At 39.2% G+C, this 12,636-nt stretch overlaps 2 protein-coding genes across 7 annotated transcripts; one reads left to right on the forward strand and one right to left on the reverse strand.

Moving 5' to 3' along the window:
* Positions 1-437: 437 nt before the first annotated feature.
* On the reverse strand, positions 438-8,344 carry LOC111260711 (uncharacterized). Of its 3 annotated transcripts, XM_086968445.1 has the most exons (10): positions 8,085-8,344; positions 7,176-7,416; positions 6,342-6,694; positions 5,608-5,861; positions 4,166-4,365; positions 3,341-3,658; positions 2,722-2,997; positions 2,316-2,465; positions 1,605-1,802; positions 438-1,166 (listed from the first exon to the last, which is right to left on the reverse strand). In XM_086968445.1, exons 3-10 carry the CDS (start codon positions 6,691-6,693, stop codon positions 1,127-1,129), a joined length of 1,788 nt encoding a protein of 595 aa, XP_086824571.1. In that variant the 5' UTR covers position 6,694; positions 7,176-7,416; positions 8,085-8,344; the 3' UTR covers positions 438-1,126. The 3 variants fall into 3 exon arrangements, with proteins under 3 accessions (XP_086824571.1, XP_022689406.1, XP_022689407.1); XM_022833671.2 differs by lacking the exon at positions 7,176-7,416; XM_022833672.2 differs by lacking the exons at positions 7,176-7,416; positions 8,085-8,344 and adding an exon at positions 7,584-7,761.
* A 112-nt stretch (positions 8,345-8,456) lies between these two features.
* On the forward strand, positions 8,457-12,602 carry LOC111260716 (uncharacterized). 4 transcript variants are annotated; one of them, XM_022833680.2, is made up of 4 exons: positions 8,457-8,963; positions 10,523-10,984; positions 11,483-11,600; positions 12,187-12,602. In XM_022833680.2, the coding sequence occupies exons 2-4, from the start codon at positions 10,547-10,549 to the stop codon at positions 12,282-12,284; spliced, it is 654 nt and encodes a 217-aa protein (XP_022689415.1). In that variant the 5' UTR covers positions 8,457-8,963; positions 10,523-10,546; the 3' UTR covers positions 12,285-12,602. The 4 variants fall into 4 exon arrangements, with proteins under 4 accessions (XP_022689415.1, XP_022689417.1, XP_022689416.1 ...); XM_022833682.2 differs by having other exon boundaries at positions 8,457-8,797; XM_022833681.2 differs by having other exon boundaries at positions 8,458-8,811.
* The last annotated feature ends 34 nt before the right edge of the window (positions 12,603-12,636 follow it).

Consider the following 12,636-nt stretch of genomic DNA (forward strand, 5'->3'; position numbering starts at 1 on the left):
GACACCCGAGATTCTAAGAAAAAAAAAATGTGAAATAGAAGCAGGTGACTTTCCACTGGTATATGCATGGTGAACTCTATTGGTCTGTTCGATTCAAGTCTGTCTTCGTTAAGGATACAACGTTTTATTAAAAAAAAGCGGGCAACCATAGTGACAGCAAATTGTTGAATGGACCTGCGTGGGTCAACATGATTTTTGGTAATGGCTCCATTTCAATGAAATATGCTATAAAATTTGCTGTTTTGTATAGTATCGTAATTTTATAAGCTATTGTGACTGAATACATACCATTAAATAGCTACTCTCTTAGCCTAGCCTGCACCGCTTCAATAACCACAAACGCTTTTTTTTGAACAAAGGTGTGAGAGGTTAAGACACCAGTTCATGTTAATATATATATATATGTATATATACAGTGGAAAAAACAATTCTTTCAGTTGGTTTATTGTTTACATATAATGACATACGATTTATTGGCTTTCATACCTTCGACACTCGTTGTCTTTTGCACTATCGCGTTACTTGCCATCTTTTTTTTTTATAGGTCCTTGAATACTGACGCGACAATCATTTGCACCATAGTACAAAATTTTGTAGTAACACTTGTGGTATTGTCGAATGACGTTTAACAAAAGATTATTCAGTGATTTTTAAGCATTTATCTAACTGAGGAGGACGCCGCAAATCGGTTACGGTTTATAATATTGTTCGAAATGTTTACAAAAATGCGGAAGGGTAATGTCATGGTTATAGAGGATGTATATGTGCACATGATGCTACAATCGTCGCTCTTAAATTAAATAAAAAAGAACAACTATCTATCGCAAGCCAAACTATGTCGCACGAGTGGAAACGATAAAAGTGTTGCGAAACTGGGCATTGTTGATACAATGAGATGTGTTCATGAGTGTGTTTGTCTGACACTACTGCGTTTTGTCCTAATTATACCAATCGTAATCTAACGCTAACACACACACACATATATATGGCCTAGAATCATTATAATTATAAATTTGCTCTGTTACGTAACCTATAAGAAGTTAGGAGCGGTTTGCGGTCCTTTCGAGTTCGTCAGAAAGGATTCAATAGGGTTCGGAAGACAAGAATAAGGAGCGGACAGCAGATCTTAGTACCTCGCTCCGCCTCCCATGTGCGCGCCCATTGAACTGCAGTAAACGGACAAAAAAGTATTTAATGATGATCCCTAGCAATTAATGTTATGTAAGTGGACAGCTTGAGTGCAGTTTAGTTTTGGACTCATCAAAAACAAATCAATACTCGCCTATCAATACACTTACTTAAATCAATATACAATAGACAATATAATATTGTGACAAGCGCATCTATCAAAATATCCTACCTCGGTTACGATTACGTTGGTTACGATTCTACAGGATTACGTACCAAAAAACATAAAAGTTTGGTTCACAAGAACTCACTATCAGTCAGAAAAACGCCAGTATCTTTATTCTCTCATACCATTTATGCTTATATACCATTTAGATTCAGTTTATCCAATTTCGTGAGGATTTGTCGGTAAAACAATAAATAGGCTTCTCCTAAAGCATCATTGCATTATGTATATAGTAATAATTCAACGCTACCTCTGATATGGTGGGGGCACTTGCGGCGGACCAGTGTTCCATCCGCCGCCTCTCCCAGGCTGCCCTCCACCTGCACCGCTAAGCCCGCCCAAGGACCCCGTCAGTCCAGCGCCAAGGGCATTTCTTCGCGCGGTATCAAGAAGACCGCCAGCGCCACCTTCCATACGGCGCCGGTAATCCTCTTCCTCACGACGTCGTCTGTAACGAACAAGCAAACGAAACCTTTTCAATAGATTTCTTTTTTGTCCTCCTTTTGTAACACGGCACCTTATGAAACCATACTGTACTAAACAAAAGTAATTCATTTAGGTACATCAGCCTCACTCAATTTTCAGCTACACTCATTACACGTCAGATATAGTCTTGGTGCCTTAAATGTCTGAATAACATCAACTTTATACACTATATGTGTATTTGTCAAGTGTTGTTATGAAACGTTGCAACCGAATGAATGTGTCTGATTAGTAAAACAGTTATAGGCAAATAATACGAACAAGCCGTAGATGTAGAAATTGAAAATAGTAAAAAAGAAATGAAAAAGAATAAAGATCATGCAAAATGATTTAATAAAACTAATAATTATTAATAACAATAATGGTTGTACTGAAATTGAAAGTATTGAAATACATCCCGTAAATTCTCGTTGAAGTATAGTCCAGTGTCGTTGGAATTTCTTTATTATATAAAATTGAAGTTGTCAGCTTTCAGTACCTTTCTCCATCCTCAGCACGAAGTCGCATCTCGCGGTCTCGTTGAATCTGCTGACTCTGCTCTTCCATAGCGCGAAGTTTCTCCCGCAGAAGCTTCGTTTCGTGCTCGTACATATAGAAGTCTAACTGCTCATCTAACGCTTGACGACATCTTACGGCAGAACAGAATATCATTGATTTCGTTATCATTGCAATAAATGGTAAACTAGTACCTCATTACCGAGCTTGAAACAACGTTACTAGCGAAGTTGCAAGTTGAGTTAACCTTACTATGAAGCAGTTGTTAACATAAGCGTTTGGTACTTTCTAAAAAGGAAAACTATTGCAAAAGCTACAGTTGAACACTATTGGGCACACAGTGTGAGTGAGTGGACTTCAGTAACGAGGTCTTTGCGCTCATCGCATACCTCTTTGTATCGTATTCTAACTCTTCTTTGCGTTGGGCCTCCATCTCAAAAAGACTTTTCCACTTGGCCCCAAATTCAAATTCGAATGATCCCGGCATAGCAGTGCGAGGTCTAAGCTCCCGTTCGGCCGCGTATGCTTTGGACTTTGCGATATTTCGCTCGGGCAGTCCTTCGTCCTCATCTCGGAAATCGTATGGCTCCACAACGACGGGTCGCGGAGAAGCAGTCAGCAGAAAACATTCCTCCTCACAGCGGCGAATAGCCATCAGTGCCGACCTGTTATAACAAGATGCACATATCGAACAATTTCACTGAACGCATTTAGTACTTGTTTATACAAAGCTTGAGTTGCACATAAAACTAACAAGAAACAGTTTCACAAACAATATTAACTAGGAAGAAACTTTTTTTGAAAAAGTCGAAAGCGTTTAACCTACTGAATATGAAAACAATACTGAAAAACATAGTCAATATATTCTTGAATTGTTAGGTTTAGAAGACCTAAGCTGTCAAGCTTTACGTTGTTGAACGTTGAAGCCACTATTCGTTGTACTGTGCAACGCCATATAGACGATGTGCGTTATCGTTTAACACTATAGGGCTTTATGAATAACTTTACCTCTTCTGGGCGAACTCAACGATCCCTTCGCCCGTTGGCCGACCTCGTTCATCCGCGATTACGACTGCTCTTTCAATCTCCCCAAATACTCCAAATGCCGATTCAAGCAGCTCGTTAGTCACGAAGTTTGTAAGATTCGACACACGAACGGCAGCAGGATTTGAAGAATATCGTACTCGAATGGTAACTCCGTCCTTTTTGGCAAAATCTAGTGAATTTTTAGCTGCTTCACAGTTTTCACGAGTATCCATTTTGACAAAGGCAAAATTCTTCTGTTTGTTCAGGAACACTTCTCCAACTTCGCCATACTGGCCAAACCTATATAACAATGTAGATACCAGCGAATTCGTTACTCGCGGTAGCGGCGTAGTTTCTCCTTGTTCGTCTACCATGGCTCATCATTTCTTACAAGAGCATTTCACTAGTACTTTCTTCTTAAGTACTATTGAAGTGTTCTTGTTTTTTTGTTACTTTTATTTTTTATTATTTTTGATTACTTTTATTTTTATTTTCATAATTTTATTTTTTTAATTATTTATTTTTTCGTTAATGTTTATTAACGTCTTTATAGTGACGGGAGCATTTGCTCTGGTTAAGCTTTAATCTGGTTGGATAAAAAGCAACTTGTAAAGCATATTTGTAAAATTTGTGTACATTACTAGACTTTATTATAGTTATTATTACTATATTATACACTTTGCTGTACAATTTCCATCCACATGAAAAAAAAACATTTTCATATCTCAAGATATTATAGATAGAGAGACGCGCACACACACACATTACTAACTATAACAAAATAAAAACCACGGTAAAGAGACATACCACTGCTTAAGATCATCTTCTGAAACGCTGTTTGGTAACGGCGCGATAAAGAGACGACATCTAGCTGTAAACTTTTTTGGTTCGACATTGGCAGATTGAAGATTGTATGTATTTCCCTGCATCTCGTATAATTGATCCTTGATTGGGTCAGGCTTCTCGCCGGGACGCATTGGACGACGAGCTGGCCTTTCCGGCACCATCTAAAAGAACGTGGAGCCATTAATAAGTATCTATAGGTTCAGCCAAGCTCTTGCACGCTCAGCTACTCAAAAAATAAGTAAAATAATACAACGTACACAAACAGACGCGATTCGATCTTTTACCTATGTGATAGAAGAGCTATAGGAATTGATAAAAGAGCTAAACGAAATGTCCGTCGTTTTATGTTTGAGTTTCTTCGGTAGGTTCTTGACAGATTTATATTCGCGAATCCATATATTTTCATCGTTTATTTAACACAATAGTGATCTGCTTTATGTCAACGACCTTTTTTTCTAATCACCTGATATCCTAAAAATCCGTCAAATAACACTGAATCGTTAGTGGTTGGTCCAGCCCGCATACGGTTGTAAAAAAGTCGTTGTTGGGCCGTTTTTCGTTGGCTATACAAATAGCTATGTTCTTCTTCTTCTTCGGAATCCATATGACAGCCAGCATATCAGTCATCAAAAGCGAGGTTTGATCAGAACACGTTACTAAACGGCATATGTCGATTGGACTCAAAACTGGTCGAAGCCAGGGGGTTGCATACCTCTTGGTATCTTAGTTACAGCGATACCACGATTACAGACAAGTAATAGTCAGTTACAAGAACACCCATCCACACTTATACGCAAGTAATAGTCGATACGATCCTATATTCATTAAGGGACTCCTGATTCGGCTCATCAGTATGGCTTTGACATCAACACACTGACTCTGGACTGTGCCACAACATCGTAGTCCTTCACCGTTCACAATCTTTGTCATGTCCAATGTCGCGCCTGAATTGGCGCCAAATTTTACATAGTTATTGCTACGCTTGTCTAAAACTCTCGCTGTTAAGTTTCGCATATAACAAACAAACCTTATATCTGTCTGCCATCGTTAGGGTAATGATGTCAAAAATCGTTGAGGTCTGTAAAATCAAATAACAAACTAGCAATATCCTGTTGTAAAAATGGAACAGTCAAGCAGATAGTTCAAAGAAAACAAAGTGCTCTACTAGCCATATCTATAGTAGGTCGAAATATTTAGGCAGCACAAACTTTACATAGTTTAGGAGTAGATCGAAATATTTAGGCAGCATAAACATTACATAGTTTATGTAAATGGTTGATATATGCCTCAATTACAACTACAACAACTGAGCTGACAATAATGATATACACCCAGCATACTTAAAAATAGTAATTCCATCTGTTGTCCTTTTTTCAATGTAATTTTTTGACTTGATAGCGTACCTCAGGTCGCTCTTCGTACAGGCCTCCTGCGTTACCCCCGCCTAGACCGCCACCCCCACCGCCACCTCCCATCCTGTAATCTTGCTCATACATTCCTCGATCTCGGTCATCGTCCATTCCGTAACCTCCACCAACGACTCCGCCTCCACCGGCGACTCCTCCACCACGCGGGAGTCCAGGACCACTGCCTCGGTAGTCGGCTTCAACAGGGCCACAACGGTCGTATGCCTCGAATGAATCGCCACCTCGAGAACCTGTTAGGGCGGACACACACACACATTAACATGGATATCAAAAGTGAGAGGTTAAAATCACTTGTTTTCAGAATGACTACGAATTGCAGAATAATCGTGACAGAGCCATTCCCGTAAACGTATGCAATCTTATGGAACTAATGGTGATGATGGTGGAGAATCTCGATCTCTTGGACTAGTAAAGATTTTTCTAAGACATTAAGCCGTGGTGACTATTGCGGTTAACAATTTAAATGTTTCGAGCGTACATCTGCAGGTATCTGAAAGGTTCTGTGATTCTCAGAGTTGTTTTTCAGATTGACGACTCAGGTTCAACATATGACGTTACGAAACTTATGTATACAAACTTATCGTCGTACATATTACAGATATGTATGCATAAAACCGAATATACAAAGTAAGTTGCTACTAGGGAATTCGTCATTTTTCTCCGTTGGAGCTTCTTAGTGGTACATGCGTATATATGTATAGTAACATTACCGTATCCATCGTAGGGATCAGGTTGTTGCTGTTGACGGAGATAGCCACCGCTGCCTCCTAAGTTCTCTTGGCCGTATCCACCGCCACTAGTGTCATGAAGACCTCCTCGTCGGCCACCGCCTCCGCCGCCCATGAAGCCGCCTTGATCAGAGCCCTGACCACGACCGCCCATAAATCCGCCGCTGCCACCTCCAATACCTTGATCGAGACCACCAAATGAGTCTCTATGACCGCCGAAAGGTTCGTTGTGATAGTCCTGTGAACGGCCTACTGGGCCGCCAGCGCCCTGAAGCATGTCCCCATAGGATTGCCACACAGATCCGCCATAGCCACCTCCTCCGGCACCTCCCATCCTGAGAATCAGTACAGAAAGAACAGATCATTTGTAAGGAAACACGTTTTTTTTAAACAATTGTGTGAGGAAATACTGCAAAAGACTTCCAGGTTCACCTTGACTCGTTTTAAGCTTGTCTGATATTATATCATGAAGAAATATGCACAGAGGAGGTAACAGAAACTTTGCTTCTTCGCACATTCTCGCAATGATTATTGCCTCTTAACTTGTATCAATGATAAATTCTAATAAATGTGGTTTAAAGAAGTTTCAACGTAAAAATTATTTCATTTTGATATAATTTGATATTAAAATACTTAACTGCTCTAAGACCTCAAGAAATCCCCAAACTTCTGTATCTTTCACCAAGATCTTTTTAACTACCTATATACTGATTATTACAATTGGCATGCACATTGACGCGACATAAACTAACAAGCCTCCAGTGGCATATATATATAGCTGATGTGCGAAACATTAAACCTGGCTATCAATCTGACCTCTCAACGAAACAATAGGATTATGACGGTTGATCATTGTGGCGTGACCAATAAATTATTGAGCACTAGTACAATATATCCCGACGACTCGCGTAACTCCAAATGTTCAACTTTGTTCACTATCATTTACATATGCTCCACTGTCTTGATTTTTTCGAAGTGCTGCTCAAGCCATTCCAATCATCTTAGCCGATTTCTGTACCTATCACGTTTTGTCAAATTGTTTCAATACGGTCTTCACCTGCACACAATACACAAACGAATACCATTACGATTCCATCGAAACACAAACTAATCACCATTTCATTCGGCCACACTAAGGGAACTCCGCCTAGACGCCAACCGACTTAAATGTATACCGTCTCACTATAAGAACAGAACCGCAGACGGGTCACGAATCTTACTAACCGATAAGGATCCATTCTTGCAAATGACAAAAATTCGACGGAAAGACAAAAACACCAATCGCTGACAGAATCACAACCCTACAATCTCAGTACTTATTACACTGTAACATGTAGCTAGAGCAAGCAATTAGCTCATTTGCCGTATGCTTCCGGACAAACAATTTTTTATTATAATGTACCCCATGCGCCTCTCAGATGAGTCGGTCAATTGTCGACACTCTTGAATGCACTGCCCTCACAACAAGCGACGGGCAGCACAAACTCGGTCACTCGCGCCTTGCGGGCAGAGATCACAGAACAAAGTAGAATATACCGCAATATTACATTGCACATAGGTATGCTGAGGGAGAGATACATACACACTGGTCTCCCTGACCCGGCATATTGTTTAAGCAGCATTGATGACACTGATGAGTTGACTGTGTTGTCTACCTATTCTGCACCAACCTGCCAACTGCAAAACAGCAGTGTCCTGAGAGACGATTCGAGTCGCTTGACTTACCCCTGATCACCGCCTCGATGGTCGTCGCGACCACCCCATGGTTCCCGATCACGGAAATCGTTGTTGAAACCTCCCCGTTGATAACCGACCATCTTCGATGAATCTGGCTGATTAAGGGGTATTTCGATATTCTATTTAATCAATTTATAGATTTCTATCTTTGATCGTCGGCAAACGGATTTCTTGATAATTGATCTAACCAGACGTTGACAGTCACCCTGCTGCTGCATCGAGATGTCGACTACGAATGCTGTTAGCTGACGCCAGGCAACCGGCTAAACAACGCGATCGCGATTTAGCGCCAAGCTCCGACGATTGACAGACCGTAATCTGCGGAACGCGGACAGTTTCGGTAAACTGAGTCTTCGAAATGTGCCGTTTCGGCTTTGCCTTGGATTTTTAAAATATTTCTGTACACATTTGTTTTCGTGATAAATAAGGTACCATATATGATAATTTAACCCATAAATATCTCTTGCTCTCGTCGGCATTAGAGACAACACGGTGATTGCGAGGTTAACACTAATGAGCACAATGGGAAGAATTGGCGCGGACTCCGTCCTGCCGAGGATCGGTATTCTTCAACGTCCGACATGAATGTGCAGTGTTTTGTGCTATTTCGTTGTATTTTTCCGACCTGCTTTTTCGAACAAGAGGAATAAAGTCGTTTCCGCTGTGAGGTAGCTGATGAGCGGCAACAAGGAAATCGTTCGGTAATTTCGCCAGAGTGAGTGCAGTTTCAGTGTGACAGAAAAATGAGGGACAGTTCGTTTGCTGAGTTTTGCCAATTGTACGAAGAATATAGATCAGAAAGACAAGGAGAGAGGTTAAATAAAGAGATAGACCTTATGTTTTTTCATAAAGTGGTCTTTTTTTCAGGTAGGTTTTTCTTTAATGCACGACAACGTGCTGCTAACAAATTGCCAAGTATTCATGCAATTCCAGGCATAAATTGTCAGATGTGTTTTGCGTTACTGTAGAATACTTATGATAGCATTTGTATTTTCAGTACAGGCTGTGTCTGGTAGGATCGCTTGACAACAAAGGTACATTGAAGATTTGTTTATGAAGTCAGAAGGGCAAGACGGGAGCACTTAACAGAATCATGTATGGTGTAAGATGACAACTGCAGTGAATGTCAATGGTTGTCTAACATTCGAGCAAATGTTTCCTCTTACAAATCGTTACGCCCGCCAAAAATTAAGCCTATGGAGTGGCGTTAATTGATCGGAGATGCGAAATATACTTCAAAGCTATGGTCAGCTTATTTCCAAGTACAGGAAGCGGTTGACAGTATGAATACGTACATAACGGGCATGAAATTTCCGCTAAATATTTGATAATAATGCCTCGTTAAATGTACGTAATTTTTTCGTGGCATTTGAACTGTGCAAGGTTAGCTCGCGCGCTCTATAGAAAAAAAATACGGACTTTTATTTACTGATATTATTTTTAACTTCTATTTATTGTTATTTTCGACAGTCGCAAAGGAAATAGTTTTTTTTGTTGAATGTTTTTGTAGCCATGTGAAACTACTTCCGCTTGATATTCTGTGCTTAAACTGAATAGAAACTTAAGTAACTGTAAAGAAGATATGCCTCTGAATACCACTTGTACACATGTTCCTTTCTATAGACAACTGACAAAGCTTGAAGACAAAATAAATTGTAATAGTTAAATAATTCCTAAATACCACTCAACACTTTTATTAATGGTTACAGGCCAACTTCATTGATAGCAATAAGCTAAAGGTTATGCTTTCTTATTTACTTGTGTTGTAAGTAAAGAAATCCTAAAAAGTTTGTAATCAAGGACTTTTTGTACCAACTTAAAGCGTTCGGTATCTCCGTGAATATGACGCACGTAATGACGGCCTGTCAAAGATAGATGCACTCTGAGTTCAAATTTCTGCTGAAAATATTTCACGTTGCAGTTGTATCAGGGAATCCGCACGACACTCCAATTCAGTGGCGCGAATACGCGGATTCTAAAAGTTATTCACAATAAAAGCCAGGCAATTTATTACATTCAGTCAGCGTAAGACACCTAAGAGCTGCTGCAGTGTTGAAAGGTGTTCCTTTTCATAGGAATTTCAATGCTGTAATTAAGGTATCCTGTAATCGTAGAAAACGAATAACTATGGTTTAGATCTATTTGTCTAACATATGCATGTAGAGCAAATTCATTCTGCATACAGCATTTATTGATTGTCTTCCTACGCTTGAACAGTCTGTAGTTGCATTAGAGATTTTTGCGGTTCTTAAATAACATAAACCTTTATTTAATGCCTAAGTAAAAAATGTTCAAAAGCAAGAGGCAAAAACAAATGTGATGGCGATTCTGAAGTTTAGATGGTCTAGGCATTATGTAGATTAATTTGTACTATTAAAGCTAACGGCAACCTTTGTTCCTTTATCTTTTTGCATTTTTCTGCACAGTTAGCGCCGATATAGATCACAGCGATGCAGGCTGCATCGGCGCAGAAGAGAGACTCATCAGGCGGCGGGAAAAAATCCTCAAAGAGTTCCAAGGACAAAGAGCAAAGAAATGCCAAAAGTGACTCGAAAGATGCAAAAAATTCTAAAGAAACGAAAAATAACAAGAATCTAAAAAATGGCAAAGAGACAAAGGATGCTCATAAAAACTTGAAAAGCGGTAAAGAAACTAAGACTTCGAAGGATCACAAGAAGGAAAACAAACACTTAGAAAATATGAAAAATTCAGAAGATGATCACGTGAAAGAGCCAAAGGGTGTAACCGAACAGGATTCACCGTCACGTAAAGAGAAAGGACAGCCCAAGGCCAGTTTTCCCCTCACACGAATCAAGATGATTATGAAGTCGGCACCAGAAGTGAACACACTTGGAGTCGATGCCGTGGCTCTTACAGCGCGAGCAGCTGTAAGTTTAACAAAAGTTATGCGTAACTGAGGTGGAGAGAAAGGTACCTTGCAGTTGAAAAAACGAAGCTAACTAGAAGTGGGGCAACGAATTCATTTCCTCGTCACAACTGATTGTCGTCTTTAGTCGTGTACGCCAACTTTTTACGAGAAATTCTATCCCTGTTAAAAATTATTTGTTTCTATAGTTTCGCATGAAACTTAGGTAGATTTTTATAGGGGTCTATCATTATGGCCAGCTACAAATCACGCAATGACTCTCAGTTTCATGGCACTACATGATTCAGTTAGTTATCTTTAGGCAAAGTCTTAAAATTTAGGGTGCTATTATTTTAATTTTATTATGTGACCAGAGCACGCGTTATCCAAAAGGCATTTACGATTTTAATTAATCCCAATATTGTAAGCAACACAAACCCCGAGGTTTCTTCTAATAGCTTATAGTTTCGTATAGTTCTTATTTAATTAATAGAATCTGTTTTTTCACTGTCGCTTTCAGGAATTATTTGTGATTCATTTAGCAAAGGAGACGCTAAAAACGGGCAAAACAACTAAAGTTGATTACGGAGACATCTACAGGGTCGTGCATGATAATCCAGTTTTAGATTTTCTCTATGGTGAGCTTTCGCTAAATTTTCCTATAACACACAAATTGTTTAATATTTCTTTAAAGCACTTAACTATCTCAGAACATTATTGTAATAGAAGATTCGTGTTATTAAATCTGAAAACTACTAGTTGTAATTATAAGAATGATTGAAGGACCAAAGTGAAAAGAAGGTCGTTTTTTTTCGAAACTTTTGGGAAGCTTCTCTGGTATCTGCTGTACAGATCACATCTTCGACATGGTCGAGAGCTGCCTGATCGATAAAATTACACTAAGAAAGCTTGGTATATGCAAGCGATAAAATATCGTGTAATTGAATTTCGATAGAAGTTTTATTAAAATCATCTGTTTGCTAATATATACGGCAGTATGAAGCTTGTCAGCGTATCTCTAAAGTGCATGAAATTTGACATATATGGAAATTGAATTTGGGTGTATAATGACAAAATATCTGTCTATGTATTTTGACACATTTAACGCTAAACCTTGCACCCTATTGTAAATGAAATTCGTAAAAAAAACTAGAGCGTCACACAGTTATAACTAAGTAATGTGAATTTTGGGATATGCTCTTACGTTTTTTGGCTGTTTTACAGATATTATCCCACAAAAAGTTTCATATAAGGATTGCATGGACGAAATAAAGGAGGTCGAACGGAAGCAAATGGAAGCCATGGACCAGATTGAAATATAAACGACAAATGTGGAAGCTGCATTTCTTTATTATCACTCATCTTCTATCATATGTTGCACTCCTGTTTCACGTATTCATAAGCATAGATAACGTCTCCGCCACCGATGGAGGGGATCAGATACATTTCTACAGTATTTGCTATTCCAGCTGTGTAGGCCGGTCATCATGATTACCAATCACAGATATTCTTCGGTTCAAAATGTAACCCCCATTTCTGTACATACCGTCCCTAGCAGTAAACTGTTTATTGAACCCTTAGCACTGAAATTCTAGGAAAGAAATAAAAAAATACACTGCAATGTTTATTTTTTTTCTTGAGAGGATCCTTGTCTCTTCATTTGTGCACGTGAAG

The sequence above is a fragment of the Varroa jacobsoni genome, unplaced genomic scaffold (assembly GCF_002532875.2).
Source record: "Varroa jacobsoni isolate VJ856 unplaced genomic scaffold, vjacob_1.0 scaffold_468, whole genome shotgun sequence".
In the NCBI taxonomy this organism is placed as follows: Eukaryota; Metazoa; Arthropoda; class Arachnida; order Mesostigmata; family Varroidae; genus Varroa; species Varroa jacobsoni.

Coding starts and splice junctions, on each gene's coding strand:
- LOC111260716 (XM_022833680.2), top strand. CDS start 10,547: ATGCAGGCTGCATCGGCGCAGAAGAGAGACTCATCAGGCGGCGGGAAA. Junction 10,985..11,482: donor CTCTTACAGCGCGAGCAGCT/GTAAGTTTAACA, acceptor TGTCGCTTTCAG/GAATTATTTGTGATTCATTT. Junction 11,601..12,186: donor AGTTTTAGATTTTCTCTATG/GTGAGCTTTCGC, acceptor GCTGTTTTACAG/ATATTATCCCACAAAAAGTT.
- LOC111260711 (XM_022833671.2), bottom strand. CDS start 8,176: ATGGTCGGTTATCAACGGGGAGGTTTCAACAACGATTTCCGTGATCGG. Junction 5,862..6,341: donor TGATCCCTACGATGGATACG/GTAATGTTACTA, acceptor CCGCCCTAACAG/GTTCTCGAGGTGGCGATTCA. Junction 3,659..4,165: donor GAAGATGATCTTAAGCAGTG/GTATGTCTCTTT, acceptor ATTGTTATATAG/GTTTGGCCAGTATGGCGAAG.